Source organism: Camellia sinensis, chromosome 1 (assembly GCF_055761805.1).
Source record: "Camellia sinensis isolate YWXY chromosome 1, ASM5576180v1, whole genome shotgun sequence".
Classification (NCBI taxonomy): Eukaryota; Viridiplantae; Streptophyta; class Magnoliopsida; order Ericales; family Theaceae; genus Camellia; species Camellia sinensis.
In genome coordinates this window covers 129,281,532-129,309,013 of record NC_138961.1, presented here as the reverse complement: position 1 = coordinate 129,309,013, position 27,482 = coordinate 129,281,532, and the positions used below count along the sequence as shown (strand labels likewise).

Genomic DNA, 27,482 nt, shown 5'->3' with positions numbered 1-27,482 from the left:
CAGGCAAGCATTTGAGTAAAAACCATTAAAATACAGATTTGCCAACCAAAAAATCAACCAATATGGAGCTTCACCACCACCACCATTACCTTGGACAATTTAAATGAACTGGGTTTCAAATTAAATGAACTAAATTAAATAAAATTATATTTGGTTGAAATTACACCACCCAAAAAAAAATTAAAATTTTAACAATATGGTTCCAAGTTTCTTGGAACACACTCTTTGACATATCTCTCTGTGTGCTGCTCTAGAGAGCCAAACCATTATGACTTACATCGTCACATGCAAGCAAAGCAATCTCTGAAATTTGACTCCTCCTCCGAAGACCGAGCACGCCTCGCTCGTTTACGCGACTTATACCCTTCTTTAATTTCTCTCTCTCTCTCTCTCTCTCTCTCTCTAACTTTCAGCATACACATATACATACGTATCTATATATCTATATGTATGAATCCTTACCAAAAATGAAAAAAAAAATTGCTAGAAGTTATGCTTATATGTTTTATTATATAGAGTATTTGTGAGTGTTGCGTGTTTATTTATAGATTAAAAAAAGAAAGAAAGAAAGAAAGAAAGAAAGAAAAATCTTTATCGACTAATGAGCAGTTAGAGAGCTTCGTCGCACAGAGATCCCTATTCAGACACCGTCTCTGCGACCCCATTTTTTCGATCGCGAACGAATTCCCGCGCAATTTTGTCTCAATTTTCTTTCCTCTTTTTCTTGTTTTGCTCAATTCGATCCTCACTCCAATCTTTTTCTGTTTGTTCGTCTGGAAAATTTTATTTTATTTTCCCTCTCTCTCTCTCGAGTGGGTGCCGCGTTTATTTCTTTCTTTCTTGGAAGTTAGGGCTTGAATTCGTGGAAATTAGGGGTTTTCTGAGTTGTTTTTTTGCCGGAATTCGGATTTGGATTAAGAGGTGGTTGTGATTGGAGAGGATGATAATCAAGCGCAACTTGAAATCGGTAATGCCGACTCTGAAGCGATGCAGAGTTGGTGATTCCGGTGGTGAAGAAAGCGAGAGTTCCGCGAAGAGAAAGAAACGGAAAATTAACGACTATTTTCCTCTGAATCTGCTCGGTGAGCTCGCCGCCGGTGTAATTCCCTTCGGTATCTACGGGCTGTTGAGGAATTCCGGTGAGAAACGTTTTGGCGCAGATGAGGTGGATTCGAAATCGAAGAAGACTAAGGAGAGCTTGAAGGAGCGCAACATTCCAGAACAAGAGGCTTCACGGCCGCCTCTCGTGAGGACGTCTCGGGGACGAGTTCAGGTACTTCCTTCTAGATTCAATGATTCAATTCTTGATAATTGGAAGAAGGAGAAGAGTAAATCTAGTGTTAGAGAATCGAGTTTGGACCCTGAATTCAATCCCTACGTTGAGAAATACAGCTTCAAAACCCCCAAACTTCGTTCACAAAATAAAGTTAGCTATCAATGTTGTAAATTGCCGCCATTGTTAGGGGAAGGTGAAGAAGTGAATTGTTTTGACATGAAGAAGTATTCGAGTTCCCATAGTACAATAACGTCGCTCCATGAGCAATTGAATGACACAGAAAGGTCCCCGATTGAGAAATTGGAGGAACCTGTAGATTTGGCTGGTAATGATGGATTGTTGAAGGAGGGTGAGTTTGTTTCAGGTGATATAGTTTGGGCCATGTCAGGAAAGAACTATCCTGCGTGGCCGGCTATTGTTCTTAATCCTCTAACACAAGCTCCCCAACAAGTTCTGAGTTTTCGGGTTACAGGTGCATTTTGTGTGATGTTCTTTGGCTACTCTGGAAATGGAACGCAAAGGGTAAATTATACTCTCTCTCTCTCTCTCTCTCTCTCCCCCTAACTGAGTTGCTATATATTGACTTATACACAAATAAATACAATACAATGTTTATATTGTTTAATCAGAATGTCTAAATTTAGTGACATTGTGTAACAATGATGATGAGCAGGATTATGCTTGGGTTAAACGTGGAATGATATTTCCATTCGTGGAGTATGTAGACAGGTGTGTTATTGATAAGTTTTTTTGCCTCACATTTGGATGGTTTTGCAATTGTGCTTAAACTTTGCTTGAGTCAGGTTTCAGGGGCAGACAGACTTGAATGATAGCAAGCCCAGCGATCTTCGGTCTGCAATAGAAGAGGCATTTTTGGCGGAGCATGGCTTCACTGAGATGTTAATGGTGGAAATTAATGCGGCAGCTGGAAATCTAGGTTATTTAGAATCTATTCGTGGAGGGGTCCAGGAAGTTACTGGTTCAAATCAGGATCAGGAATGCAACATCCATAACCAGGCAAGTGTAAGTTTAAAATCCATGCTTTAGTTTTCTCTTTTTTAAATGTTTGGGTAGTTTTGGGAATACATCAGCGACCTCAGAATTGTTCTTGTACTTCTGCGAGTGTTAAATGAATATCATACTGTATATCTAGTTCTGGTATTGGACATTGGACATGAATTTGTGGTTAGTTTTTCTTTAAGTGTTGAATTCTAGTCTGTACATTAAGACTTTCTCTTATGAAATAAATGTTGGTCATTTCTGTACTAGCGTTTACTAATTTTATTGTCGTTGTGCAGGATGTGCTTAAAAAGAAAGAGACATGGTCCTGTGAAAGCTGTGGATTGAATATTTTACTTAAATCTTCCAATAAAATGAAGTTTTCAACCCCGGGAAGCTGCCTATGTAATTCCTGTGCTAGGGTTCGTATTGTATGCCTTGTGCTGTGGTGTTTTAATTGTAGTATTCTGTACCAAAATGTTCGCTGAAGCCATTCAGATGCTGGATGTGTATTGTTGACTATTCTATGTGATTTCATTGCAGCTAAAAAAATTAAAACATTCTTGTGGCATATGCAAGAAGATTAGGAATCATTTGGACAGTGGCATTTGGGTGAGGCATACAATCCAAATTGATTTTGTAATTTTATTTTTTTATGTATGCAAATGGTGTGGCTTGGCCCAATGGTAAGGTTTGTCGTTAGCATCCCTAGTGATGCAGGTTGGATTCACGGAAACAGCCTCTCCAGAAATGGGGGTTAAGGCTGCATACATCTTATCCTCCTTAAAGCCTGCTTTAGCGAGAGCCTCATGCACTGGGTCGCCCTATATATGGACATAAACTTTTATTTTATTTTGTTTTATATATTTTCTTTTATGGAGATAATGTTTGTTTTCTCTTAATTCAATTCACAATTCGGATTTTTTTTACTGAATTAGGTACGCTGTGATAGTTGTAAAGTTAGGGTGCATGCAGCGTGTGATAAAATTTCTAGCAATCTTTCCAAGGTATGGCCATGCCGGCACTGTTACAGTGTTATTCTTCTTTTTGGTCTATGTGCATGCAGGTTGACTTAGTCACTTGTTTTCTGCAGGATCTGGGGGCCACTGATTATTACTGCCCTGAATGCAGAGCAAAGTTCAATTTTGAATTATCAGATTCAGAAATCTGTCAGCCTAAAGTCAAGTAAGACTGTAATATTTATTGCCGATTACTACTTATATGGTATTGGGATCAAAATTAAATGTTTTACTTCTGAATATCTAATGATGGTAGATATTTGCAGAAACAATAATATGCTGCCTGACAAGGTTACAGTGGTTTGCTCGGGCATGGAAGGTGTATATTCTCCAAGCCTTCATTTGTAAGCATCTATAGCTTCATGTTCTTACAATAACTTCATGCCCCCCATCCCCACCTCAAACAACAATTACTATAACTTTTTTCCTTGATGAAGATCTCTGGCTAGAATTTGCATTATGATGAAAGTAGATGATACTCTATTGAACAGTGTTCATTTCAGGGGCACTCGGATTCAGAGCATCAATTCAGTGTTGTTACTTTTTGTTTTGTTTATTTGTTGGATAAATATTGATCCAGTATTGTTACTGCTGCTTGCTAATCAAATAATGTAGCTAATGGCTCTCAGAATTGAAACCCTGTGATTTCTTACTGTGAACAGTGAACTACTAAACAAATGTAGCTTCCAGAAACTGTTGGCTTGAGGATTTTCTGTCGTTATTGCCATCACATATATGTATTCAATATGCTTGGAAGAGACTGAACATGGTAGCATAAATGCTGAGCTCTGTATCAGCATATTCAAATTCCAACACCTTTACAAGCAGGCTGTATTCTTGGATTGAGCTACAAGTAATATAGTCTGTCAAGATGAATCATTAGAAGCAGACGAACAGCTTGAGTTGCTGCTAGATTCTAACCAGCAAACTAGTTCCTAGTTAGCAAATTGGCAACCAGGAGGGACACATGTGTTCTATATAAGGCTTTTTGTCTTACATTCGTAACAGTTAACTTCAGTAGGCTTCTTCTTCTTCTTCTTCTTCTTCTTCTTCTTCTTCTTCCTTTTTTGTTTTTATTTTTAAAATTAGTATATTATTATCATTTGATTTTGGCTGATATATGTATTAAACATAAATTATGGAAGCTCATAGTTGGAACTATAAAAAGGCCCGAGTACTTTGGAGTTGTGTTGTTTGTCATGCTTTGGGTTATTTGTTTGGAAAGAAATGCGAGAATTTTTCAAGACAAGTTCGAAGATTTTCAAGGCTTGTGGGATAACATTTGTTAGTTATTTATTTTTTTTTTTTTTTGAGCTTCATTGTCCCTTTAAGGGTGTTCTTTTGTTTTGATTTATAGAGAATGCAAAGTTGTACGCGAGTTGTAATTTTGCCTTTGTTTCTTTTCTTTTTGGAGGATTACTTGTCCTACAACTTTTTGTAGACTCTACCTTTTTTCAATAAAATTTTCTTGCATTCAAAAGAAAAAAAGAAAGAAAAAACAAGCATATGCCAGACCGTGCCAGCTATGAAATTATTATTGATCTGTTGCACATTACATTTTTTTATTTCAAATGTAGCTATTGTGATAAATAAATTAGTACATACACTTGCATGTGAGAATATAGATAAGCTCAAGGTCCTTTAGAACCTATTGTAATTAAAAATTAACTGTGCTAGTGTTCTTGCTCCAGCCCTTGTTTTTACCCTGCAATGTCTTGTCTAGAATAATTTGATGTCATATTATCGGAAAGTTGGAATGTTTTGCGGGAAATGTTAGGATTGATTGAAGAGCAGCGCATTCAGCATTAGGGTAAAAAAATGCCATTGATTTATTACTAGGGAATAATTTGTGTACAACCATGTAAGTTGGGAAAATTTGGGGAATTTGACATATGCTTCCAGTAGTGGGCAGATACCATGACTTGAAATTGAGAAATTGTTTTCCTTCCTTTTCTAGTGCATCCTTGCGTTATTGATATGATAGATGATAAAAAATTGCATATTTTAGGGCTTCATATTACAGGCCAAATCAGCTTGAATTAGTATGATCACATTCTCAGCTGACATTGTTTTCGTTTCAAGACCCTTAGTTTCTCTGTTCTCAAAATCAAATATAACTCCTTTTTTATATATTTTCTCTCTCTATCCATGACAGAGTTGTCTGCAAATGTGGGTCCTGTGGAACAGAAAAACAGGCACTTAGTGAATGGGAGCGGCATACAGGTTCGAAAGCAAAAAATTGGAAGACTAGTGTCAGGGTGAAAGGTTCCATGTTAACACTAGAACAATGGGTTCGTTCTTGAAGTTGATCTTCTAGTTTCCTGCATATTATGTTTTCTTCCTCCAAGTTTGCACTAATATAGATTTGTGTATTATGTATGTATGAGTATGAATGTATGTTTGTATGAACTGTACTCCAATGCTTCCATATCTCATTGGTCAGATCTCACTTGAGTAAAAATGTACTCCAATGCCTTCATATCTCATTGGTCATATCTCGCTTCAGACTTGCATTCAGCATTCCAGTACACAATATCTTTCTTTATTTTTATAATTTTTGGAGGTTTTTCTACAATGCATAATTTCTACTTAATGGTCTATAGTGTGGTATAGATGTCTAGGGTTTAAGCATTAGAAGGTCCTCATAATGATATAACTAAGGGTGCAACTTGAGCAGGCTTGACCCAAACAACCCTAGCTCAATCTGAATTTTTTTAGAGTTTGAACAACATATTTTTGAATTCGATGCGGGCTTAGACAGAAATTCAAAAGCTTGAATTAAATTTGGGCTGAGATTGGGCAGAAACACCAAACAATATACACAAATAACTCAACACAAAACTTTTACTATTTTCTTTTCTCGCTTATAAATGGCAAAGACTCCTGCAGCGACGCATTGGTTCCTCAATTTCCATCTCTCTCCTCTTTGTCTCTCTCTCACATCATATAAATTATTTGTTCTGATATTATTAATGATTTTACCAAGAAAATGTTATTGAGTATAATTTTAACAAAGTAATCAACCAAACTGCACAAAGGCCTCATATTCAACTTTTTGAAGGCTTAATTAAATAAAGCCTCATTTTGATGTTGATTCTGAGGCCTCCAAAAACCATAGGCTGCTATTGGTATTAGCAGCCCAAGAAAACTTGGCATACTGATAGTTAATACTTATAACCATGTAAAAAGTAGGTAGGATGTATTATCAACTAGATTCTTCTTCTTCCTCATCTTTTTTGGTGAAAACGAAGCTAATTTTTAAACATTTTTTATGTACATATTTAAAAAAATCTCTTTCACAAGTATTTAAAGCATATATCATGTTTGTGGTAGAACTATGATGGAATTTTATGGGAATCAAACCTATAGTTGATGGATATTTAAGAAGCACAAACACTTCTAAGAAGGTGACGTGTCCATGTCAGACACCGACACTCCTCGAATACTCTCGGACACATGCCCGATACTCTTTTTTTTTGTGTCCTTAATTAAAATTAAAAATATTAATTGCGGACGCTTGTCCGACACTCATTTTACGACTTGTCCATCACCTCTTGGCCATGTCTATCACTAAAAATATGAACATGAGATCAACACTTTGACATTTACTAACATAAGATTTTCAAAGTTTGAGGATTTGGCATAAATATTTTATATTCTTAAAAACAATGTATAATTCTTAAGAATAACGTAATATATAATTCTTTTAAAAAAATGTATAAATAGACGGCTTAGGAGGATGAGGGAAATATTGCAATATAAATGTTTCCTATAGTTTATCTAATTTTTAACTACTATGATCCAATCCAATAGTCTAAAAATTCGTGTAAGAAAATTAGATACAAGATTTACTTAGTATAAAGTAATTTAATGTCGTATATATTATGCACATATAAAACTATATAACATAATTTATTCTTAGATAATATTATATCAACATATAATTATTTGTGGCGTGTCCAAGCCGTGTCTGTGTCCCACTTTTTTGGAATTTCCGTATCAACGCATCTATGTCATGTTATCCGGTCCTGTGTCCATGTCTATGCTTCATAGATAGATATGAATGATATAGTGATCTTTGACCATGAACCGGGCTGAATTAAACTGAAAAGGCTCCTAGCCGATGGTTCTACATTCTTGAACATATTATTTCATCTTTTTTCTTTTTGTTCCCCTCTCTGTAAATTATCAACATGGTAGTATTAGTGATGAAAGATGCCTTTGTAGATCTTTGACTGTATATGATCACTTGAGGGGTGCATGTATCTAATAGAATCTCATTTTGTTTCACAGATGCTGCAGATAGCAGAGTATCATGCACGTACTGTTGTTTCTGCTAATTCTCTTAAACGCCCTTCAATAAAAGCACGAAAGCAGAAGTTGCTTACTTTTTTGCAAGGTATACCGATCTTCTAAGCATGTAATTAATATGGTCCACTTTTCTGCACTGCTGTAACACCAGTGAACTTACTTCACAATATTTTAATTTTACAGCAAAATATGAGCCCATTTATGCCAAATGGACAACAGAACGGTGTGCAGTATGTAGATGGGTTGAAGATTGGGACTACAACAAAATAATTATATGCATCAGGTTTTTGTCAATATGGCACATCTCATGTCTTGATGATACATACTTGAAAGGTGGTTTTTGAAAAACAGTATTTGGAAATGTTACTCATATACAACAATTCAAGACCAACATTGAATGCACCCTTGAATTGCCGAGGGTGTAAAAATACTCTGGTCTGGCTGTTCTGGACCGTCCAATTGTTGAATGTTTCACTCATCAATAGCCCATGAAGCATGGGTACTCCAAAAATATGGCCCTATGAGTGCCGGATACTTACTTGGTACGAGTATACATACTGGCATAGCTGCATGTGTGCCAGGTACGGGATGGGTATAACTCGGTTATTGGATGGGTACGCTTCATGTACTTTTGTGGGTATGTCGGGGCATAAATGAAATTTTAAAAACTAAAAGGGTACAAGAACAATTATATTGTGTCTATTTTTAAAACTTTAAAAATTTAGTGTATTTTTGCAATTATCAAAAAATTTTAAAGTACTTAGTGTTCTTTTTTGGCTGCCTCTTCTTTCCGACTCTCTGTCTCTCCATCTTCTTCTATTTTTTTCAACGAGCCTCTGCCTTTGAGTACTCATCTTCGTCTCTGTTTTTTCTATCGTCTGTCTATTGTTCTACGCTTTTCTAATTGTTACTTTGATTATTTTTTGCATTGGATTGTTTAATTGTTATATATCATACACTACTAGAAATTATCAAAATATTTTTTTATTGGGTGTGCCCAGGCGTACCTGTATCCTATTTTTTTTATTTTATGTTTTGCCGTATTGGTGTACCTGCACCCACATCCATACCCATACTTGTGCTTCCTAGCCAATGACAGAGACTGATTGAGATTCTGTTAACCCTAGTCACTATTCTTTGGTAAGCACCTGGAAGGGAGCACCATCTTGTTTGCTTTTAGTCATATCTGTGTGAGATACAATTGATAAGCATTTTCTTCACATTATCAGTTTGACCTTTTGGCAAGAATGTCTGACAATTAAAGGCAAAATTCAATAGTGGCTTATGCATACTAAATTTTTAGTACTTTAATCATATGAAAAATACTGTTGACATTCTATTTTTTCTATCAGATGCCAAATTGCTGTCCATCAAGAATGCTATGGAGCAAGAAATGTTAAAGATTTCACTTCTTGGGTTTGCCGAGCATGTGAGACACCTGATATCAAGCGGGAGTGTTGCCTCTGTCCTGTAAAAGGCATGATCCTAAAATGAATGGAATCTCATGAGTCGTTATTGCTTATTTGGTGTTTCTTTTCCTTTCTTTCAGGCTCCCATTAGAGAAGCCATCAGGAATTTTCCCTATAAATTGCTGTCTGAAGCATGATTTGTTCATTGTCATAATGCAAAACTTTCTAATGATTACCCTATTGTTGCGAAATGCTGTCTGAAGGATGATTTGTCTTATTTAGCACATCCTCCTCACCCGTACTTTTATCACTTTCCACTATTTAGTTTTTTCAAAGTAGGGAGAATTTTGCGGGTAGTGGAAGTGGAGGATTGTTAATTTTGAAGTTACTTTAAAAAAATAATAAAAAGAAACCAGTTTAGTAGAAAATTAGTCTTGCTAAATTAATACCATCATTGGTTCCATTAGTGATGGTTACTGTCCTATCAGGAGATTCCTTTGCTCTTTTAGTGTCTTGTGGACTTCATAATTATCAAGAGAATATATTAATGCATATTTAATGTTTAAATTTTTTTTTTTTTTTTTGGTTAATATCTTATAATGGTGTTGTCTTTACTCTTTCCCTTTTAGGAGGTGCTTTGAAACCTACTGATGTTGAGTCATTGTGGGTTCATGTTACTTGTGCTTGGTTTCAACCTGAAGTTTCTTTCTCAAGTGATGAAAAGATGGAGCCTGCTGTGGGAATCTTGAGAATTCCATCAAATGCTTTTATAAAGGTAGAGTAGTTTACATTTAACTGCTTTAAAGGTATCTCTGTTTATTTCAAAGATAGAATTACTAGTTTACTTTATTGTGTTTTCAATTTTTGGATAGAGAGGCATCTTGGCAAGTTCATGCATATCTTGGAATATGTTTTGTATTATAACAAACATGTGATGTAAAACTGTTGTGATTTATGCCAAGTAAAAATAACAATGAGAAAGTACAATGTTTTCTTCCATGAGGATTTAATGCACAAAGAATCCACTATGTCAACATGTTATCACTAAATTTGCTTGTAAAAGAGACAATCTTTTAAAGTGATACTGTAATGATCCAGAATTTTTTTTGTAAAGTCATTGCATAAATTAATTGAGCAATATTTGGATTAGACTGCTGTGTAAAATTCTGTATGAGAATGATCAAGTTTTGTATTTTTTAAAAATAGTTTCCGATCTCAGAAAATTATGAAATTTTTATATGTTGTTCCTAAATGAGTCTAACATGTTGGACAAAAATTTCAGAATGAAAGGATGAGTATTTATTTTCTGAAAATTGATAGATTGAATGGCGTTTAGTTTAGTTTATATAGAATTTGGTGTTGAGTTTTGGGTGTTTAGACCATGACTTGAGATAAAGTTTGTTGGGTCTAGTTTGATATATAATTGGGTCATGTTTGGCTTATGGGTGGGAATTTAATTCAAGACTCATGACTTAAAATCAATATAATTTGAGTTTGTGTATAAGTTATGTTTAACTGTTTGGTCGTTTTTAATTACATAAATGATAGGGACCACCTTGAGAGTTGCTATTATTATAATAAATATTTGAAAGGTGAATTTATGGTGCGTACTATAAGGTGAAAAATTATATATTTTGTAGTGAGCAGAAGATTATATTTTGTGATGCACAGAAAAGTGATATTTTTGTGGTGAGATAAAATTTTATCATTTTATAATTTATGTTACAAAATTTTTGGTTTTATTACTGTAACACCTCAAAATTAACGATATTCGATATGCATTATAACTCTCAAACATACATGCGGAAGCTTACCAATCTCAATTATTTAATATCGAAAACTAAATTGGAACTATCATTCATTCATTTATCTCCTTAAAATATTACAAAACGACGTCACATGCACTAATACATTCATCAATCCTAGATTATGAATCTATAGCATGTAACAGATATATAGAAACAAAAGGAAATAAAGATAAGGTCACACTCCTACCGGCTACAAATTTCCATGGCTTGGTTACAACAAAAGTGGGTTGTAGTCCAATATGGGAAAAGCCCTAGGCTTGTACAAAACATAATTACAGAACAAAAATGAGCGTCCCGTTCTAATGTCCTCCCAAACTATCTCCTTAACGGAGGCATACCATTAGCACCTAAATATTTGTTTTCACAGAAGGTGAGTTAAAGCTTAGTAGAGATGAGTTTAATGATTTGTATGATGCTTGACAAAGTCATATGGTGAATGTATATGAAATGTCATTGCAAAACATGCGTTTTCCCTTTACACACACTGGGAATCTCTAGGTACGTGTTTACAAGTAGGCTATACGAGCACTATCAAAAGCCATTTTACCGGTATTAACCGGAAAGATCGACACCTAACTGCACGGGTTTCTGAACTTTCACCAAGGACACAAAGGCCAACATAATAACCACAACCACACCCCCTAACTAGATTTGCCAAGGTATTCACTCATTTTTCTCAAAATGATGCTTTTCAATGCATAAGTATAAAACCAATGTTCAAGTTTAATGCATGAGTGAATGGGTTCCAGTTGACCTAGTTCATATGCAATTTCTACAAGACGTAATGGTATTCTCTACCGATAGCCAAAACAGATATCTCTATTCAAAATATAGATTTCAAGAGATAGATATAATTTCGTAATCTGACATTTCCATAATTCAACATGGGAGTAACAATCACATATTCAATCTCCCCTTTTCCATCTCACCCAAAGACCATAACATTCTTCCAAATTCCATAAGGCTTTACCCCTTTTTGTTCGAATCAAGATTCACCAAGAATTTCCATTTTTGCCAAAAATAACACATGTTTCTCATTTGAATACAATTCCCTTCAGTTCCAATGTCACTATTATCATCAATAACCCAACATCATTTTCGAAGAAAACACTCCAAAACCCCCTCTTTTATGAATTAATTCAAGCCTAAATCAAACCCAAAGTTTTACAAAGTTTGGTTTAATCAACTAACATGTAACGAGGGTAAGTAACATGCAAACCAGTAAATAAATCCCTACCTTGAAAGCAAGAAGAAAAAGGGATGAATAATACCCAAACTGACGAAGACGAAACTCAAACTTTTTTAGATTAAAATGCTCCTCTCCTTGAGCTCTAACTTTAATTCCAAAGTACTAGGGTTAAGAAATTCATGAATTGTAGTAGATCGGAAGATTTACAGAAGAAATCTAGAGAGAGGTGAGAGCTTTTGAGTTTTAGATATTTGTAGAGAAAGAGAAATAAGAAAAGTGAGTAAAAAGATCTTTCCTCACAACTTTATACAAACAAACCATTTGAGCGAACAAAACACCGCTCGATCGTCAGATACAACACATCACTTGAGCAATCAAAACTAGGCTCGAGTGAAAAAACCAAACTCATAGAAGATTATCTCTCCAAAACAAACCGCTTAAGCGACCAAAGCACCACTCAAGCAAATAAAGCCTTACTTCCAGAAGTTCAGATTGCAAACTCAGAAATTGGAACAAAAGAAAGACTGCTCGAGCGACCAACTCACCGCTCGAGCGACCCCAAGTTCAACCAGCCAAAATCTTCCCAAAAAATCCAAAATCTCACCTATTTCAATATAACTCAAACAAACCCCAAAACTCAACTCAAATGATAACATTGGGCCAGGATAGATAACAACACCAACAGATACAGAATCCAAAACCAAAGAGTATAAAATGATTGGGTCTCAACCCTGGGCCGCTATAATTACCATGTATTTTGTATTAATTTTTGTGATGTTAGGTTAGGTGAGCATCGGTGGGGAAACGAACCCAAGGATACCCAAGGAAACAAACCCAAAGGGTTTCCCTTCCCCTCCCTCGCTGCTTCGCCTCTCCCCCATGGATACTTAAGCTTCAAGCTTAGAGTGGGAGTCCTTAGAGTGAGATTTTGTGAAATTTTTGTAAATAGAAGTTGGAGATCTCATCGTACTCTTTGCAATGGAAGTCTCAGATTCTTGATCTGGTGAGGTTTACATTTTCAGATTTGTTCCTCTTCATCATTTGAGGTAGGGATTATCTCAGTATTATTGCTTTGAAATTTATGATAGGTTTATGTTGAGGAAAAATGGCATGATAGGAGTTATATGGTTTGTATCTATATCATATTATGATTAGATAATTTATTTGAGGAAAAGAATGATGTTGAAATATTATCTTATCTTTGATTTTTCAAAAATAAATTAATATTGATGAATAAATGTTTAATGGTTAAGTTGGAATTATAGAGTTGTTTTGGGATTAAAAACTCTAAAAGTGTTATATTTATAATATTTTATGAATGCTGATATATTGATGATTAGGTTTTATTCATTTTTATGAAAATGAAAGCATGAAATGTAGCCTTTTGAACTCCTAACCTTTAAAAGTGTACTCTTGGGCATATTTGATAATTTTTTATTTTTTATTTTTATGTAAATACCATATTGATTAGTTAACTTTGGAAAAGTTGTGAAAATTGTTGTGTATAGAAAATTTGGGGAAAATGATCTATTTGAGTAGCTTAACATGAGATATGATTATGTTTGAAAGATGAGAAATATTAAATTATGTTTGGTATTATTTTTTTTTCGAAAATTGTGAATATAATGAATTTACTAATTTAGTGGATTAATTTTCTCTGGTTTACATTTTATACCCTTTATAATAAAAAATGTGTGTTATTGAGATTATATCATGACTTTTAATATACTAGGAAGGAAATGGTAGTATTTGATCAGTATGAGATTTAGTGAAAATCATATTGGTTATTTTGGTTGAGCTAAAATAGAGTTAATTGAAAGTTTTGTGTGAGTCAAAATAATTGAGAAATTGATTGCTAGTTTTACTAGTTGGAGTATTTTAATGTGTTATTTTTATACCTTAAATTCATATATGAAATAGTTGAATTTTTTGGTGACTTTTAATGAGAAAAGGAAAGGAAATGATTATTTTAACTTGTTTGGAGTAAATGGATGTTTTGGATTAAAACATAATTGGAGTTATTTAATTTATTTCCTTGGATTAACTTGATGAGGTTAATGTTGATAATTGGAAAGTGAGTACTTGTGTTATATTTTATAATTATAGTTAAAAGAGGATTTTGATATAATTGACTAAGTGTTGGAAGTATTTGTTTATGCTTATTGAGAATTACGATCTAACTTGGAAGATCCGAGACTTTACTTGCATGAGAAAATGAGAATTTAATTCTATTGAATGTTTAGGATGGTGATGAGTTTTGGAAAGAATGTGATTACATTAAATTGATAAAGTATGTGAGTTAGAAATAATGAAATTGATGAAATCTTGATTCCTCTTTTACGTTGTATGTTATTGATATTGATGAACCTATTGCTTAGAGGTTTTGTTGTTGACAACCGGTGGACGGTTGCATTGTTGGTGGTAAAATGATATGGATTTAGGTTGAACAAAAAACCCTACGTATAATGTAGTTGTTTTTATATTGGAAATGAAATGGATATGGTATGTATATTGTGATTGGTTGATATGAGTGCTATATAGAGGTCCCAAGTTCTTTCCAGTTAGCACCAGGTAAAGTGGTTTGTGTTTCTAATGAGAGGTACCATTTCCTTCCAGTTAGCGCCTAGTAAAGTGGGGTGCGCTCCTAATGAAAGGTACCAAATTCCTTCTAGCTAGCGCCTGGCAAAATGGCTATGCTTCGAATGATAGGTTCCAAGTTCTCTCCAGCTAGCGTCTGGTAAAGTGGATGGCTGTGGCTTGACGAAGCTGGATCGCGTTATGTTATGTGATAGTAGGTGATGATGTTATGGTAGATGATTAAAGTGAGTAATTGAAGTTGTTTAATTAGTTAAGTTAACCGGTGTATGTTAATTAAATAATTTGGACGTAAGGTCCTATTGGCAGTCGCTGAGCTTGATAACTGTGGATCTATTTAAGTTAATGAGATATGAGTTATTTAAATGAGATATGAGTATGCTTGTTGATAGCTTTTTAATTGTGGATTTATTTAAGTTAATTGGAATGAGTTAATTAAATAAAAGGATTGGAATTGAGGCCTTGCTAATAGTCATCCTAACTTGTGGATTCATTTAACTAGTATGAGTCATTAAAATGAAATGTACTTGATACTTTGTTGGAGGCCATTATGAATTGCTTAACTATTTAATTTAACTGGGATGTGTTAGTTGAATAGATTAAAAAGGATCTGTTAACATTTGGAGCATGTTTATTTATTTAAGTTAATTAGTTGGGGTTAATTAAATGAATTGGATTTAAGAGATTATGTAATAAATGCATAAGATTTTGGCATGATATGATTTTTATGTATATGTATAAGTGTCATTGTACCCACATATCTTTTAATGTTATAATATGAGATTGCTTGGTGAGCTAGTAGTTTGCTCACCCCCTACCTGTACATGTGAACAAGGAATGTTTTCGGACTTGAGGATCAAATAACAGGTTTACCTTGACGTAGTTATAAAGTGGTGATGAGTCGTAGTGCATTTTATTTGTTTTCTTTGGCTGAATATTATACTTTGTAAAGGGTCACGCCTTCTTATTTATTGTAAGCCTATGAGGCATTCCATTTGTAATAAATGTTATATTAAATGTAATATGCAAAGAGTGGGTTATAGTTTCATCCATGGTATTTTCTTATATTGACTTGTGAAAAGTAAAGAAAATGGTTAATAGAAAGGATTTTCGATAATTAATTGAATAAGAAAGGGAGTTCTTTCAAAAACCTCACACTTAGGTTAATTAGTTTTCGCCTAATTAATCTTTGAAAATTGGGGCGTGATAGATACAAATTTTATAAAATAAAAAATTATGTGAAGTAAGATGATAGCATCAAGATGACAAGCTGAGCGATGTGATTTTTTTCCCTAAAAAATTCTTTTGGAGTGGTGCAACTACCAAAATTGATCCAGAATGCTCATTTGATCACCATGAAGAGTCTTAGATTATTAATCTCTCATTTTAGTTTGAATTGTCTTGCTAATGTATAATGAATTGTGGTGTTTTGTGTACATGTGGATTGACAGTTTTTGGATTTTGTAATGGACAAGAAGGGTTATGGTGGGCGGTGGAGATCTTAGGGGATGTTTGTCAACTTGCAATATATCAGTTCTAGTTAATGGTAAACCAGGGAATTGCTTCAGGGCTTCGTGAGGGTTACGACAAGGGGATCCACTATCTCATTTTCTTTTTATTTTGGTGGCTAACGTATTAGAAAGGATGGTTGATAGAGCTAGAGAAGGTCTTTTCGTGGGATTGGAGGTGGGGAGGGATAGAGTTAGTGTGACACATTTACAATATGTGGATGATGCCATATTTTTCTCTTCAAGGGATGAAAGTCAGATAGTTGATCTTTATCGATTTTGAGACGATAGTTGATCTTTATCGATTTTGAGACTTTTTTGGGTAATCTCAGGGATTAAGGTTAATCTGGAGAAAAGTAGCGTGGTGGGCATTTATATGCAACAAGATCAGTTTCAGAATAGGGCGGCACTTTTAGGATGTAGCATAGAGTCACTTCCGTTTAAGTATTTGGGTCTTCCATTGGGGGGTAATCCTAGAAGTGAAGCTTTTTGGAATCCAGTTGTGGAAAAAATTGGCAAGAGGTTGAAACAGTGGAGTAAGGCTGCATTGTCATGTGGGGGTAGATACACTTTGGTTAAGACTGTTTTGAGTGGTATTCCTATTTATTTCTTATATTTGTTCAACATTCCGGTTAAGGTGGCAAGGTCACTAGAAAAGTTGATAAGGGATTTTCTTTAGGAGGGTAAGGATGAGGAAAAGAAGGATCACCTGGTGAATTAGGGTTTAGTTTCGTTACCTAAGGAGAAGGGGGGTTTGGCTATTGGTAACATTTTGGCTAGGAACATGGCCCTTCTTGGCAAGTGGTTATGGAGATTTCCACCTGAGAGTGATTCACTATGACATTCGGTTATTAGAAGCAAGTATGGGACTCAAGACAATAGTAGGGATTCGCAGGTAGTTTTGAGGGGTAACTGTCGTGCTCCTTGGAAATCAATTTCTCAAATCAACACATGTTGGTCTCGTCATCTTTCTGTATGGGTGGGCAATGGGGAACATGTTTGATTTTGGGAGGATGTTTAAATGGATCAATCTTCATTTGCTTCTGATTTTCCACATCTATATAGAGTGGCTCAATCTCATAATTCTTCTATTGCTTCCATGGCTTATTCACTTTTGGCTCCAATTTCCTAGAATTTTGACTTTTCTAAGAATCGTAATGATAGGGAGGCTTCACAGTTGATTTCTTTGTTGTCTAGAATTAATCATTTTTCTTTGCTCCTATTTTGGAGGACAATAGGGTTTGGGCTCTTCATTTATCGGGATATTTTCTTATAAGTCTTTTTTTGATAAAATCATCGATACTCCTCATGGTTCCTTATAGTTTCCTTTTTGCAAAAGAATTTGGAAGGCTTGTGTTTCTCTAAAGGTGAAGGTGTTCGTTGGGGCCATGGTTCATGAAGGCATTTTGACAAATGATACATTACAGAAACGGAGACCTAATAGCTTTCTAAATCCTCAATGGTGCATTTTGTGTTGTAAGAATGGGGAATCCGTGGATCATATATTTGTGCATTGCCCAATTGTTTTGAATTTATGGTACATTGTTTTTTTTAGGGAATGTTATGTGGGTAGCCCCAAAAGGGAGTGCGCACATGCTCCTAGTTTACTTTTGTGCATTCAGAGGATCGAAGAAAGCCAAAATGCTATGGTCTTGTGCCATCTTTGCCACTTTTTGGGTTCTATGGATGGAAAGAAATGTAAGGTTGTTTGAAGATAAGTTCTGGGAGGTGGACTCTTTGTGGGATAATGTTTACCACTTAACTTCTTTTTGGGTTTAATTCTCTATTTAAGGGGGTCCTACTTTTTTTTGTTAGCTAGAGATTGATTGGCGGTGGTGTATGATATGTAGGTTTTTGCTTGAGATTATCTTGTTAGGGTTTTGCTCTTAGTATTCTCATTTTACTTTTGTAAGAGGATGTCTCATCCTCGCTTCCTTTTTTTGATTTATCAATAAAGTCCTTTGTTGTTGATTAAAAAATAAATAAAAAATGAATCATTCAATGTTGGAATCTAAAACTGTATTTTTTATTTTTTTTTTTCCTGTGAATGTCAGATCTGTGTAGTCTGTAAGCAAATTCATGGTTCCTGCACACAGTGTTGCAAGTGTTCCACTTATTACCATGCTGTGTGTGCATCAAGGGCTGGGTATCGTATGGAGGTGAGTTGGTAATGTATATTTACATTTATGTCTATATATGTATGGGTTGTTTGTTCAGAAAAAACTCCGCCACGCTTTCCATACTGGTATGTTCACTTGTTTATTGATATTTTTGGAAACTAGCAGTACCATCTGCCTCTCTTTGTTATATTGCGGTATTTTCTGCTTAGTCTTTTATTCTGCCCTTCTCTCCAACCTAGAATTCTAATGTGGGCTCATGTTTGTACTAGTAATTTGCAACTGACTCTTGTTTTTTAGAAGTTTTTTTTTTACTTAATGCTAACTTAGTAAGGGTTCTTGAACATGGCTTGGTTTCACACCTTTTCTTGCATATGGGCTACTTCTATGCTATATGTGAGGCATGAGAAACTGTCCAATTTCTCTCAAGTGAGAAGTGGATGGTTTGGGGGCAGCAAAAGCTATTTGAAAATTTATTTTGTCACAAATATTTCTTCAAGCTGGTCTCTTTTTCTAACAAAGAAAGAAAGCGATTTTAATTGAAATTTATAGTTTCTTAAGAGTTTCCTGCGAGTTTTCCACCATGTTGCATTTTAATGTCAATATAGAGGGTCAATCTTAGATAATGAAGCTTTTCACAATACCAATGATGGGATTGACTGTTGCTGTCAAGTTTTGAAGCTTGGTCATAACAGGTTTTCTGCATTTGATGTCTGTCTTTTCTACTTCTGGACATGACCAGCAAGACAACTCTCCTTTTAATAATTTTAGCATGCCAAAGACTTGTTTATAAAGAATGTCTCTTCATATTCGGAACTTCACAGATTTGTTACTTTAACAATTTGTAGAAGAACTTCGTATTTGTGCATTCACACAATATTTTAATTATTACTTTAATCGATTATGTCATAGCTCTTGATGCATTAATGTTGAGTATTGCACATGCACATGCTCACAGACGCATTTGAGAAAATATATTTAATGACACAAACAGAGAAAATGTTGTGTTGCCAAGATTTGATCTTTGATTTGGTCTTTCCAAGCAACTGTCTTATGGAAAAATGCAACATGTCATGTGAATGACAGTAAATATAGTCTGCAAGCCTGGCACTGGGCACAAACAATTGAGTTTCTTTTATTTTATTATGACCTGAATTTTTGTCTTGTCTTGTATACCTCTATTTTTTGGTTTACGTGAACCTGATGCAATTGCCTGCATTTTGTTTTGCTCCACTATGTCAATTCTCTGCTAATTGCTGAATGCTTCTTGAATTGCAGTTGCATTGCTTGGAAAAAAATGGGAAACAAATTACAAAAATGGTTTCATATTGTGCTTATCACAGGTGAAAATCTCTCTCTCTCTCTCTCACATATTCTTTTGCTGACACAGTTCTATTAGACTGACGCTCTTTTGATAGGGTTCAAGTGCATTTTTAACCCTACCTAGCATCTCTCACAACCAATTATGTGTGCCACCTATCTCTTTGTATTAGTAATGCCAGAGATTAAGTCTGTTTCAAGTGACATCTTCTAACACCACCTGCATTGGCAGAACCTGCATTACATAACGGCCTTTATAATTGTCTAGGACGCACGGATACAGGTACGAATACGGATATAGATATGGATACCGGATCTGGCGATAGCCAAAATTTGAAAAAGTAAGATACGGGTACGGCAGCGGCGGGGATACATTCGTAAAAAAAATATATTTTTTTATAATTTTAATAATGTAATATGCATGAAAATAAAACCTAGAGCAAATTAATAAATTAAGAGATGGATTCTTGTTAAATAAAGAAATAGTAACATTAAAGTTCCTAAAATTATAAATTTGGTAAAGAAATACTTACATTAAAGCAGTGTAAGGAAACCCCCCCCCCCCCCCCAAAAAAAAAAAAAAAAGTGGAAAAAAAATTGAATAAAGTAGCCTAATAGATAAAGGAAAAAGAAAAAAGTAAAAATAAAAAAAGAAGAAGAACGAGAGCAGAGAGTATTGACTATTGAAAAAATGTCAATATAAAATAATAAAAAAATTGGAAATTTTTTTTTATACTATTTGGCGTATTAAAATATAAAAAATAAAAATTAGAAAAAAAAATTGAATACTTTTTTGGTGTATCCCTCATGTATCTTGCCATATCCTTCAGGTATTCTTCGCGTATCCTTCTCGTATCCGAAATTAAAAAAATCAAAAAAAAAAAAAATCAGATACTTATTTGCCGTATCCGATACATTTTCCGCCGTATCGGACGCATATCCATATCCAATACTCGTACAGCACCTTTTTTGGAGTATCCGTGTTTCATAGATAATTGTTTTTAAATTTATGTTTTGTGTTCCTAGGTTCTTTATTTATTAGTTTATTTGCATTTTTGTTGTTGTGTATAGGTTTCCAAATCCAGATACCGTTCTAATCATACAGACTCCTCTGGGGGTTTTTTCTACCAAAAACCTTCTCCAAGACAAAAAAGGCAGTGGTTCAAGGCTAATTTCATCTAACAGATTGAAACTTAAAGAAGCGCCAACAATAGAGATCAATGAGATTGAGCCATTTTCTGCTGCAAGATGTCGGACCTTCAAACGATTGAATAGTAAGGTACCTTGAAAATAATATATAATATATTTTTGACATTTTCTCAGTTCACCTGAATATGCATTGGACTGCTTTGTGGGCTACATACTTTAGAAAGTGGGGTAGGATGCTCACCAAGTGTGGTAATTGTACCCGGATTTTGCCCCAATATTTTTTGGGGAAAATTCCCAATTGAGTCCTACTTTTCTCTTAAAATTCTAATCAAGTCCTATTAACACTATAGTGAGAGATTTCATTCATGTGTTAATAGGACTCAATGTGAATTTTATTTACAAAAAAGGGGCATTTTGGAATTTTCCCTATTTTTTTCTGATTTTGCTTTCTGTCATCTTTGTTCCTGTAGGTCAAATAGTTTTCTCATTTCGTGTTTTGGGCTGAGTAGGTGTTCTTTTTCAGAAAGAAAAACTCTTTTGTCCTTTCTCAAAATGACTTGTTCATGTCCATTCCCAAGAACCATTTTTGCTTAAATTATGCACTAGTTTTTATTCAGCATCTATCTTCCTTTTTATTTTACTTCCATTTAATTTTTCGAATCTTTAGCATTCTATCTTGCAATGTATTGTGAAATTGTGCACAACACATTGAATGATCTACCATCTTTGAACTGCTTAAAAGATTGGACTCCTTTTTAATTATGTTTATTTTGTTACTGTGCTGATCTGGTTTTATACTCCGTCACATGCATATGGTGCATGCTGATGTGATATCACTTCCTTTGTGATGTTATAATTAGCCGAATTCTTATTTTGCAATTATAACTAAAAATTAAGCTACTGGTTTTCCTTTTCAACATTTTAATTTGATAACTATAGTTATCTTCACTAGATAAAGATCCTTTGCTGGTTTTTATGCTGTTAATTAATTACTTTTCTCCCCAATAGACTAAACTGTAGTTATTCTTTTATTTTAAATTTATTTACATCACTATTTCATTGGTTCCTTGTTATAATTACGTGCGCACTGTGCCCATTCTTATCCTTCTCTTTTTCTGCTTGGTAGAGGACAGGAGAACAGGCCGTTGCTCATCATGTGATGAGACCTTGCCATCACTCTTTAAGTGCAATGCAAATACTGAACACTTTCAGAGTAAGTGTGCTTTTATGGTTTTGTTCTCATCAGGTTTGATGAGGGCTCTGAAACTAATAAGTAGAGCTAATATACATGCTTTTTCCTTTAAACAGAAAATAGATGAGCCTAGATCCTTTTCTACTTTCAGGGAACGGCTGCACCAGTTACAGGCAATTTTCAACATCATTGTCGTCTTCTTTCTTTCTTTCTTTCTTTCTTTCTTTCTTTCCCTTTGTTGTTTTCAGGGTTGGGCAATAAGGCAGCTTGAGTTCCAATGTTAAAGTTGAGAGATCAACTGTATTCCACCTGTCCTTAGAGGCTGGCGGTTACAATTTGCATTCCTTTTCTTGAATCTTGGTCATTTCCCAAATTGACTAATATATCACTTCTTTTGTGTTTTTGTTTTTGAGTCCAGAGAACAGAGAATGATCGGGTTTGCTTTGGGAAATCTGGAATTCATGGATGGGGCCTCTTTGCACGTCGGAACATCCAAGAAGGAGAAATGGTATGTATTTGCTTGTATATGTTTTTCATGTTTTTACTCATATTTGGTCTTTTAGTTTTTAAAAATGTGGAAAATATCCTAAGGCATTGCTATGCATGGTGATGTGGAACGTAAGGGAACCAATTTGGCATGGGAATCTTAATTACAATCATGTAATTTACGTCTTTGATATTTTTATTTTTTATTGTATTTAATTATAGCTTAATTACGATTATCTTATTAATATTTAGTTTTTTATTTTCATAGTTTACTATTTCTTAACAGCCATTCTACATCACATTGACTTCTCAAATGATCAATAACAGTTAGGTTGCGTTTGTGCTTGGTATTCTTTTAGACATGGAACCTCTGACCAGTGTGTTCTATACTATACTTCTATTTCTATATGGTCTGTGAAGGCATAATGCCATGCTCTAGATTTGGATGATTGTAAAGTGAAGTTGTCAGTGAAAATGGTAGTAAGAGAATGAGGCAACATCGTCTTGTGAAATCTAAAACTGGTCCTACATTTTTTTTTGGCTGGGAAAAGAACTGTAGAATCATTTCAAATGTGAGATAAGATTCAGTGGATTTTTATTTTTATACCAATGGAGCATCTGAACACTTCCTTAGCATATGCTTTAAATGTTTATCACATACTCTAGTTTGTACAAAGTTTGCCATACGTATCCGTATGTATCTTACACTGCATGTTTCTCTCTGTGAGCAGGTTTTAGTTAGTTTGTACATAGGTACTGGGTTATAGTGTTTGGACCTTAAATATTTACAGAGTTTTTGGATCATGGATTTGGGTAGGAAATTCGGAAAGTGAAAGGGAAATGGAGAAAAAATTAGCTTATATTTTATTCATATTTGTCTCACCTTTTCCCTTCTCCTTTCCAAAGTCAAGATGCAAACACACAGCCTTAGTGTTTGGTTTTCGGAGTTAAAATACAAAATGTTCACAGTAACATGCCTGTGTTTCTTCCAGGTTCTTGAATATCGGGGTGAACAGGTTAGGTGTAGTATTGCTGATTTGAGGGAAGCTCGCTACCGAGTGGAAGGCAAAGATTGCTATGTAAGTCAATTGGCTTGGGAAATCTGCTTTCTTCTTTTTCTTCCACCCACCCTCTGTTCTCATTTAAGTGGTGGAATTTTAATTTGCAGCTGTTTAAGATCAGTGAAGAAGTTGTTGTGGATGCCACAGATAAGGGAAACATTGCACGTTTAATCAACCATTCGGTAAGTTATTCTAATTGAGATTTAGATTGCATTAGGGATTTAGTTTGTGTTTGGATTTATGAATTTGAAATGAAATTATTTGAGACTTGTTGAATACAGAAATTAGAGTATATAAAATCTTTTTATTTTTTATATTATGTATATAATCTGTGATTGTATCAATCACTGATTTAGTATTGGTTTCTTATTTGTATTGTTTCCTAAATTGTATCATGAATCTATTATATATACATGGCCTCTCCTCATTCATGTGTAAGCCAAATAATTCTTTTCATTCTTTTTGGTATCAATGCTAGTAATTTTGCTTCACCGGCGGGCGGCAGCTTTGTCTTAGCCGTCCGCCAGACCTCAACCCATTCCATTGCCATATTTTCTTTTAGTATCACTTTGTGGTGATCTCTTCCTCTATCCATTCGTTTATTCATATCCCAAATATCTTTATCATATTTTTTTTTACTCGCAATCCATTTTTTGTGTTTCTGTTCCACTTTGTCTCTTTCTCTATTCCAACCTCAAATAGGTCTCTATCTTCAAACCTATTTGAGTTTTTTTTTTTTTTTTTTTTTTGGGGGGGGGGGGGGGTGGTATTATATCTATATTATGGTGAGTATGGTAATATACCATGTGAACCATCTAAGCTGGCTCATCTAGCGCACAACCTAAGTCGCCAAGCCTAAGTCATCCCCTCTGGCGCACAATCCAAATCGCGCCCTTGGCGCACCACCTAAGCTACCCCCCTTGGCGCACTTTCTAATAAGCCGCCCCTTGGCGCACTCAGTCATTTGTTGCCATCATCGTTCAGCACCACGTCATAAGTTATGTGTGTACCACGCTTGCTGGTTCAACATCCAGTTCTCTACATCGGTCCGGCATGACTCCTTTAAACTGTCGCAACATTGATTTTGGTTAGTCTCTACAACAGTTCGACATGACCTCTTAAACTGTTCTGACATTGATTCTGGTTAGTTCCTACAACAGTCCAACATGACCTCGTAAACTGTCCCAACATTGATTCCGATTAGTTCCTACAATAGTTCAGCATGACCTTAAACTGTCTCCCGGCATTAGCTCCGGCCTTTGATGACGACAAGGGTCTTGTTGATTGCCGACGAGGGTGTTTCTTGGCCATAGATGCTCTGGTGGCTCTTCTAAGGCAGTTCAGTCTCTGTTTTTTTCCCCTTCTAGGGTGTGGTACTGATGTATTAAGCACTTTTTGGCCTTTTTTATTTAGTGAACTACCAGATTTGTTCAGTAACATTTATTTGGACTAGCTGTTGAGTTTTTTTTTGCTTCTTCTAGTCATCCATTGGCAAGCTGCGATTGTTGAATATCTTCACACCAGCTTGAGGGAGAGTGGTGAATATAGAAATTAAAGTACATAAAATCTTTTTATTTTTAGTATTATGTATATAATCTGTGATTATGTCAATCACTAATTTAATATTGTCACAGATTTAATATTGTTTCCTTATTTATATCGTTTCCTAAATTGTATTATGAATCGATTAGATATACATGGCCTCTACTCATTCATGTGTAAGCCAAATAATTCTTTTCATTCTTTTAGACTAATCATTCTAGGAGAATAGCCCAAATTTAGATATGCTAGCTTAGATATGGATTTCAAGATTGAATTTGAGAATCTTACCATGATGGATTTGAAACAATAATATAAAGAGTTATAAGCAATCGTTTACACTTTTGATTATTAGATATGGATTTCAAGATTGAATTTTAGAATTTTACACTAAGGATTATGGTTGCACAAGATATAATGATAAAATGCTTCTGTACTTCCCATCCCCCAATTGGAAATGATAGGACAGATTAAATTTTAGATAATGTACTTCTTAATGTCTCAGAGATATATTTCTAAGCCATTTTAATCATGTGTTTCCTATGTCTTGTGAGAAACCTTGTGCGCCATCTCCTCTTACTAGACTTTCTATTTCTATTGCTGGCAGTGTATGCCCAACTGCTATGCAAGGATCATGAGTGTGGGTCATGATGAGAGTAGGATCGTGCTTATTGCCAAGACTAACGTGCCTGCTGGTGATGAGTTAACGTCTCTCTCTCTCTCTCTCTCTCTCTCTCTCTCTCAGAGCTTTGTGTGATGTTTGTTCATTTGAGTTTGTGTATATGCTTTTCATAATTCATTTTGTTGGTTGTGCACATGACAGGTACGATTACTTATTTGATACTGACGAGTGTGACGAATTCAAAGTCCCTTGCTTGTGTAAAGCTCCAAACTGCAGGAAGTTCATGAATTAGGTTACAACAACAGAGTATAGACATTGTTTCTCCGGAAGAAGCACTAACCCAACCACCTTCTACTGGGACCTCACAGATCAGTTACTAAATTTGTAATTTTTTTTTTTTCTGTTTAAAGTAATAATTTATGTATTTTAATTTTTTGTTCCAATTTTTTGTTTTGATAAATTTTCAAGCTTAATAAGAGCTATTGATTTCCCCAGCTGTTTGGCTTGAGTCATTCTTGTGTAAATTGTTTGGTGGATATACATATTTTTTTTCTCTTAATGTTGATCCAGATTTCACCTCTACCATTTGGCAACGTTTACAGTTTACTGTTTTTTATTTACAAAAAACATTAAACATGTTTATGTCTATTTTGGGTAAAAATGAAAATAAAAAATATGTTTGGTATACAAGTATTTTAGAATTTTATTTTGAAATAAGTGAAAATGTGAGACTATGAGACGTGGTTGTTGACTGTTAAAGATTGTGGCCAAAGGTGGTTGGCAGCTATGGGAGGTAGTAGTTGAAGGTGGTTGGTGGCTATTGAAGGTAGTGGTTGAAGGTGGTTGCCATCTATGAGAGATAATTAGCAGTGACTAGGGGTGGTTGTTGTTCATGGGAAGTGATAGCCAAAACTGATTGTCAATAGTTGGAGATGTGGCCGGTTGACCACTCAGTGGTAGTTTTCAAGATAAGGTGGTGGCCAATGGTGGTTACCGTCTGAGATGATTGGTGGCGATAGCGGGTGGTTAACAGTTGAGGGAAGTGGTGGCTGAAAATGGTTGGCAGAGGATGTCATTGGCAACGATGGTTGATAGTGATGAGTGAGGATGGCAATGGAATGAGTTTGGAGCAAGTTTGTCGTCATTCAACATTGCCTGTTAACTTTGTAATTTTAAAGATAGAAAAATTAGTAAAAATTAAAGGTAATATTATATTGAGTGCTGCTATTAACATGCACCTTTATTCTTTGGATTTCTCATTTCTTTGAACCCTCACCTTAAATTCTAAATTTTAGTAGCATTTTTTTTAACACCCCACTTAATACCAAATTTATCCTTATTAATAATATCACTACCCAAGTTATGCACATCCTCTCCATCAACAATAAACGACAGTCTATTTCCTTGTCTAACAAACTGAAGAACGATAATTCCTCTTCCTTTCCTAATCAATTCGAAACCCTAAACCCCAATTCATACTCTTCCAATTTTGATAGAAATTGAATCAAAGTTCATACTCCTCCGGCTTGTCTGAATCTAAGAACACCATTGCATGTCTTCTTCAAACTCATTTGAATTTGAGAACCGAGTCTCAATGAAAACCTTAACAGTTGGCAAACCAATACTGAACAAAAAATTTTTGTTTGGCACTACGTTGTCGAACTAAATTGTAATGGCTTGGGCCGAGACCCAAACCCTAGTCCTTTTCGTATAAAGATATTGTACCAAAAAGGGTTGCTATTGAAAATTCGAATTAACTTAAAAATTTTATAAGTGTGAAAATTGGATTTTTCAGAACTTGCGATTTTGAAAATAGTTTATGGCAGTAATTGTTTCTTATATTTTAAATAGTCTAAATTGATTTTATGAAATTTTTCTACGA

The 27,482-nt window shown here is 34.8% G+C and overlaps 1 protein-coding gene across 22 annotated transcripts; it reads left to right on the top strand.

The window, feature by feature from the left end:
- The first annotated feature begins 305 nt into the window (after positions 1–305).
- Positions 306–26,182, top strand: LOC114310754 (histone-lysine N-methyltransferase ATX4). 22 transcript variants are annotated; one of them, XR_003646275.2, is made up of 23 exons: positions 306–1,798; positions 1,950–2,005; positions 2,080–2,299; positions 2,575–2,697; positions 2,819–2,887; positions 3,214–3,282; positions 3,369–3,460; positions 3,561–3,638; positions 5,450–5,585; positions 7,588–7,693; positions 7,789–7,888; positions 8,958–9,082; positions 9,644–9,789; positions 18,169–18,273; positions 19,510–19,574; positions 20,623–20,825; positions 21,827–21,913; positions 22,044–22,065; positions 22,311–22,400; positions 23,371–23,457; positions 23,547–23,621; positions 25,586–25,686; positions 25,802–26,182. XR_003646275.2 is itself a non-coding variant. In XM_082884123.1 (23 exons), the coding sequence occupies exons 1-23, from the start codon at positions 941–943 to the stop codon at positions 25,890–25,892; spliced, it is 3,138 nt and encodes a 1,045-aa protein (XP_082740249.1). In that variant the 5' UTR covers positions 306–940; the 3' UTR covers positions 25,893–26,182. The 22 variants fall into 22 exon arrangements, 11 of the variants coding, with proteins under 11 accessions (XP_082740249.1, XP_028112642.2, XP_082740251.1 ...); XR_014338711.1 differs by having other exon boundaries at positions 22,044–22,083; positions 25,586–25,680; XR_003646273.2 differs by having other exon boundaries at positions 22,044–22,083.
- Positions 26,183–27,482: the final 1,300 nt, after the last annotated feature.

What these genes read in the sequence shown, in the direction of transcription:
- LOC114310754 (XM_028256840.2), top strand. Translation starts at nt 941, where the DNA reads ATGATAATCAAGCGCAACTTGAAATCGGTAATGCCGACTCTGAAGCGA. An exon ending in TCAAACGATTGAATAGTAAG is followed by an intron (nt 20,831 to 21,826) that starts GTACCTTGAAAA and finishes TCTGCTTGGTAG; the next exon opens with AGGACAGGAGAACAGGCCGT. An exon ending in ACATCCAAGAAGGAGAAATG is followed by an intron (nt 22,401 to 23,370) that starts GTATGTATTTGC and finishes TGTTTCTTCCAG; the next exon opens with GTTCTTGAATATCGGGGTGA.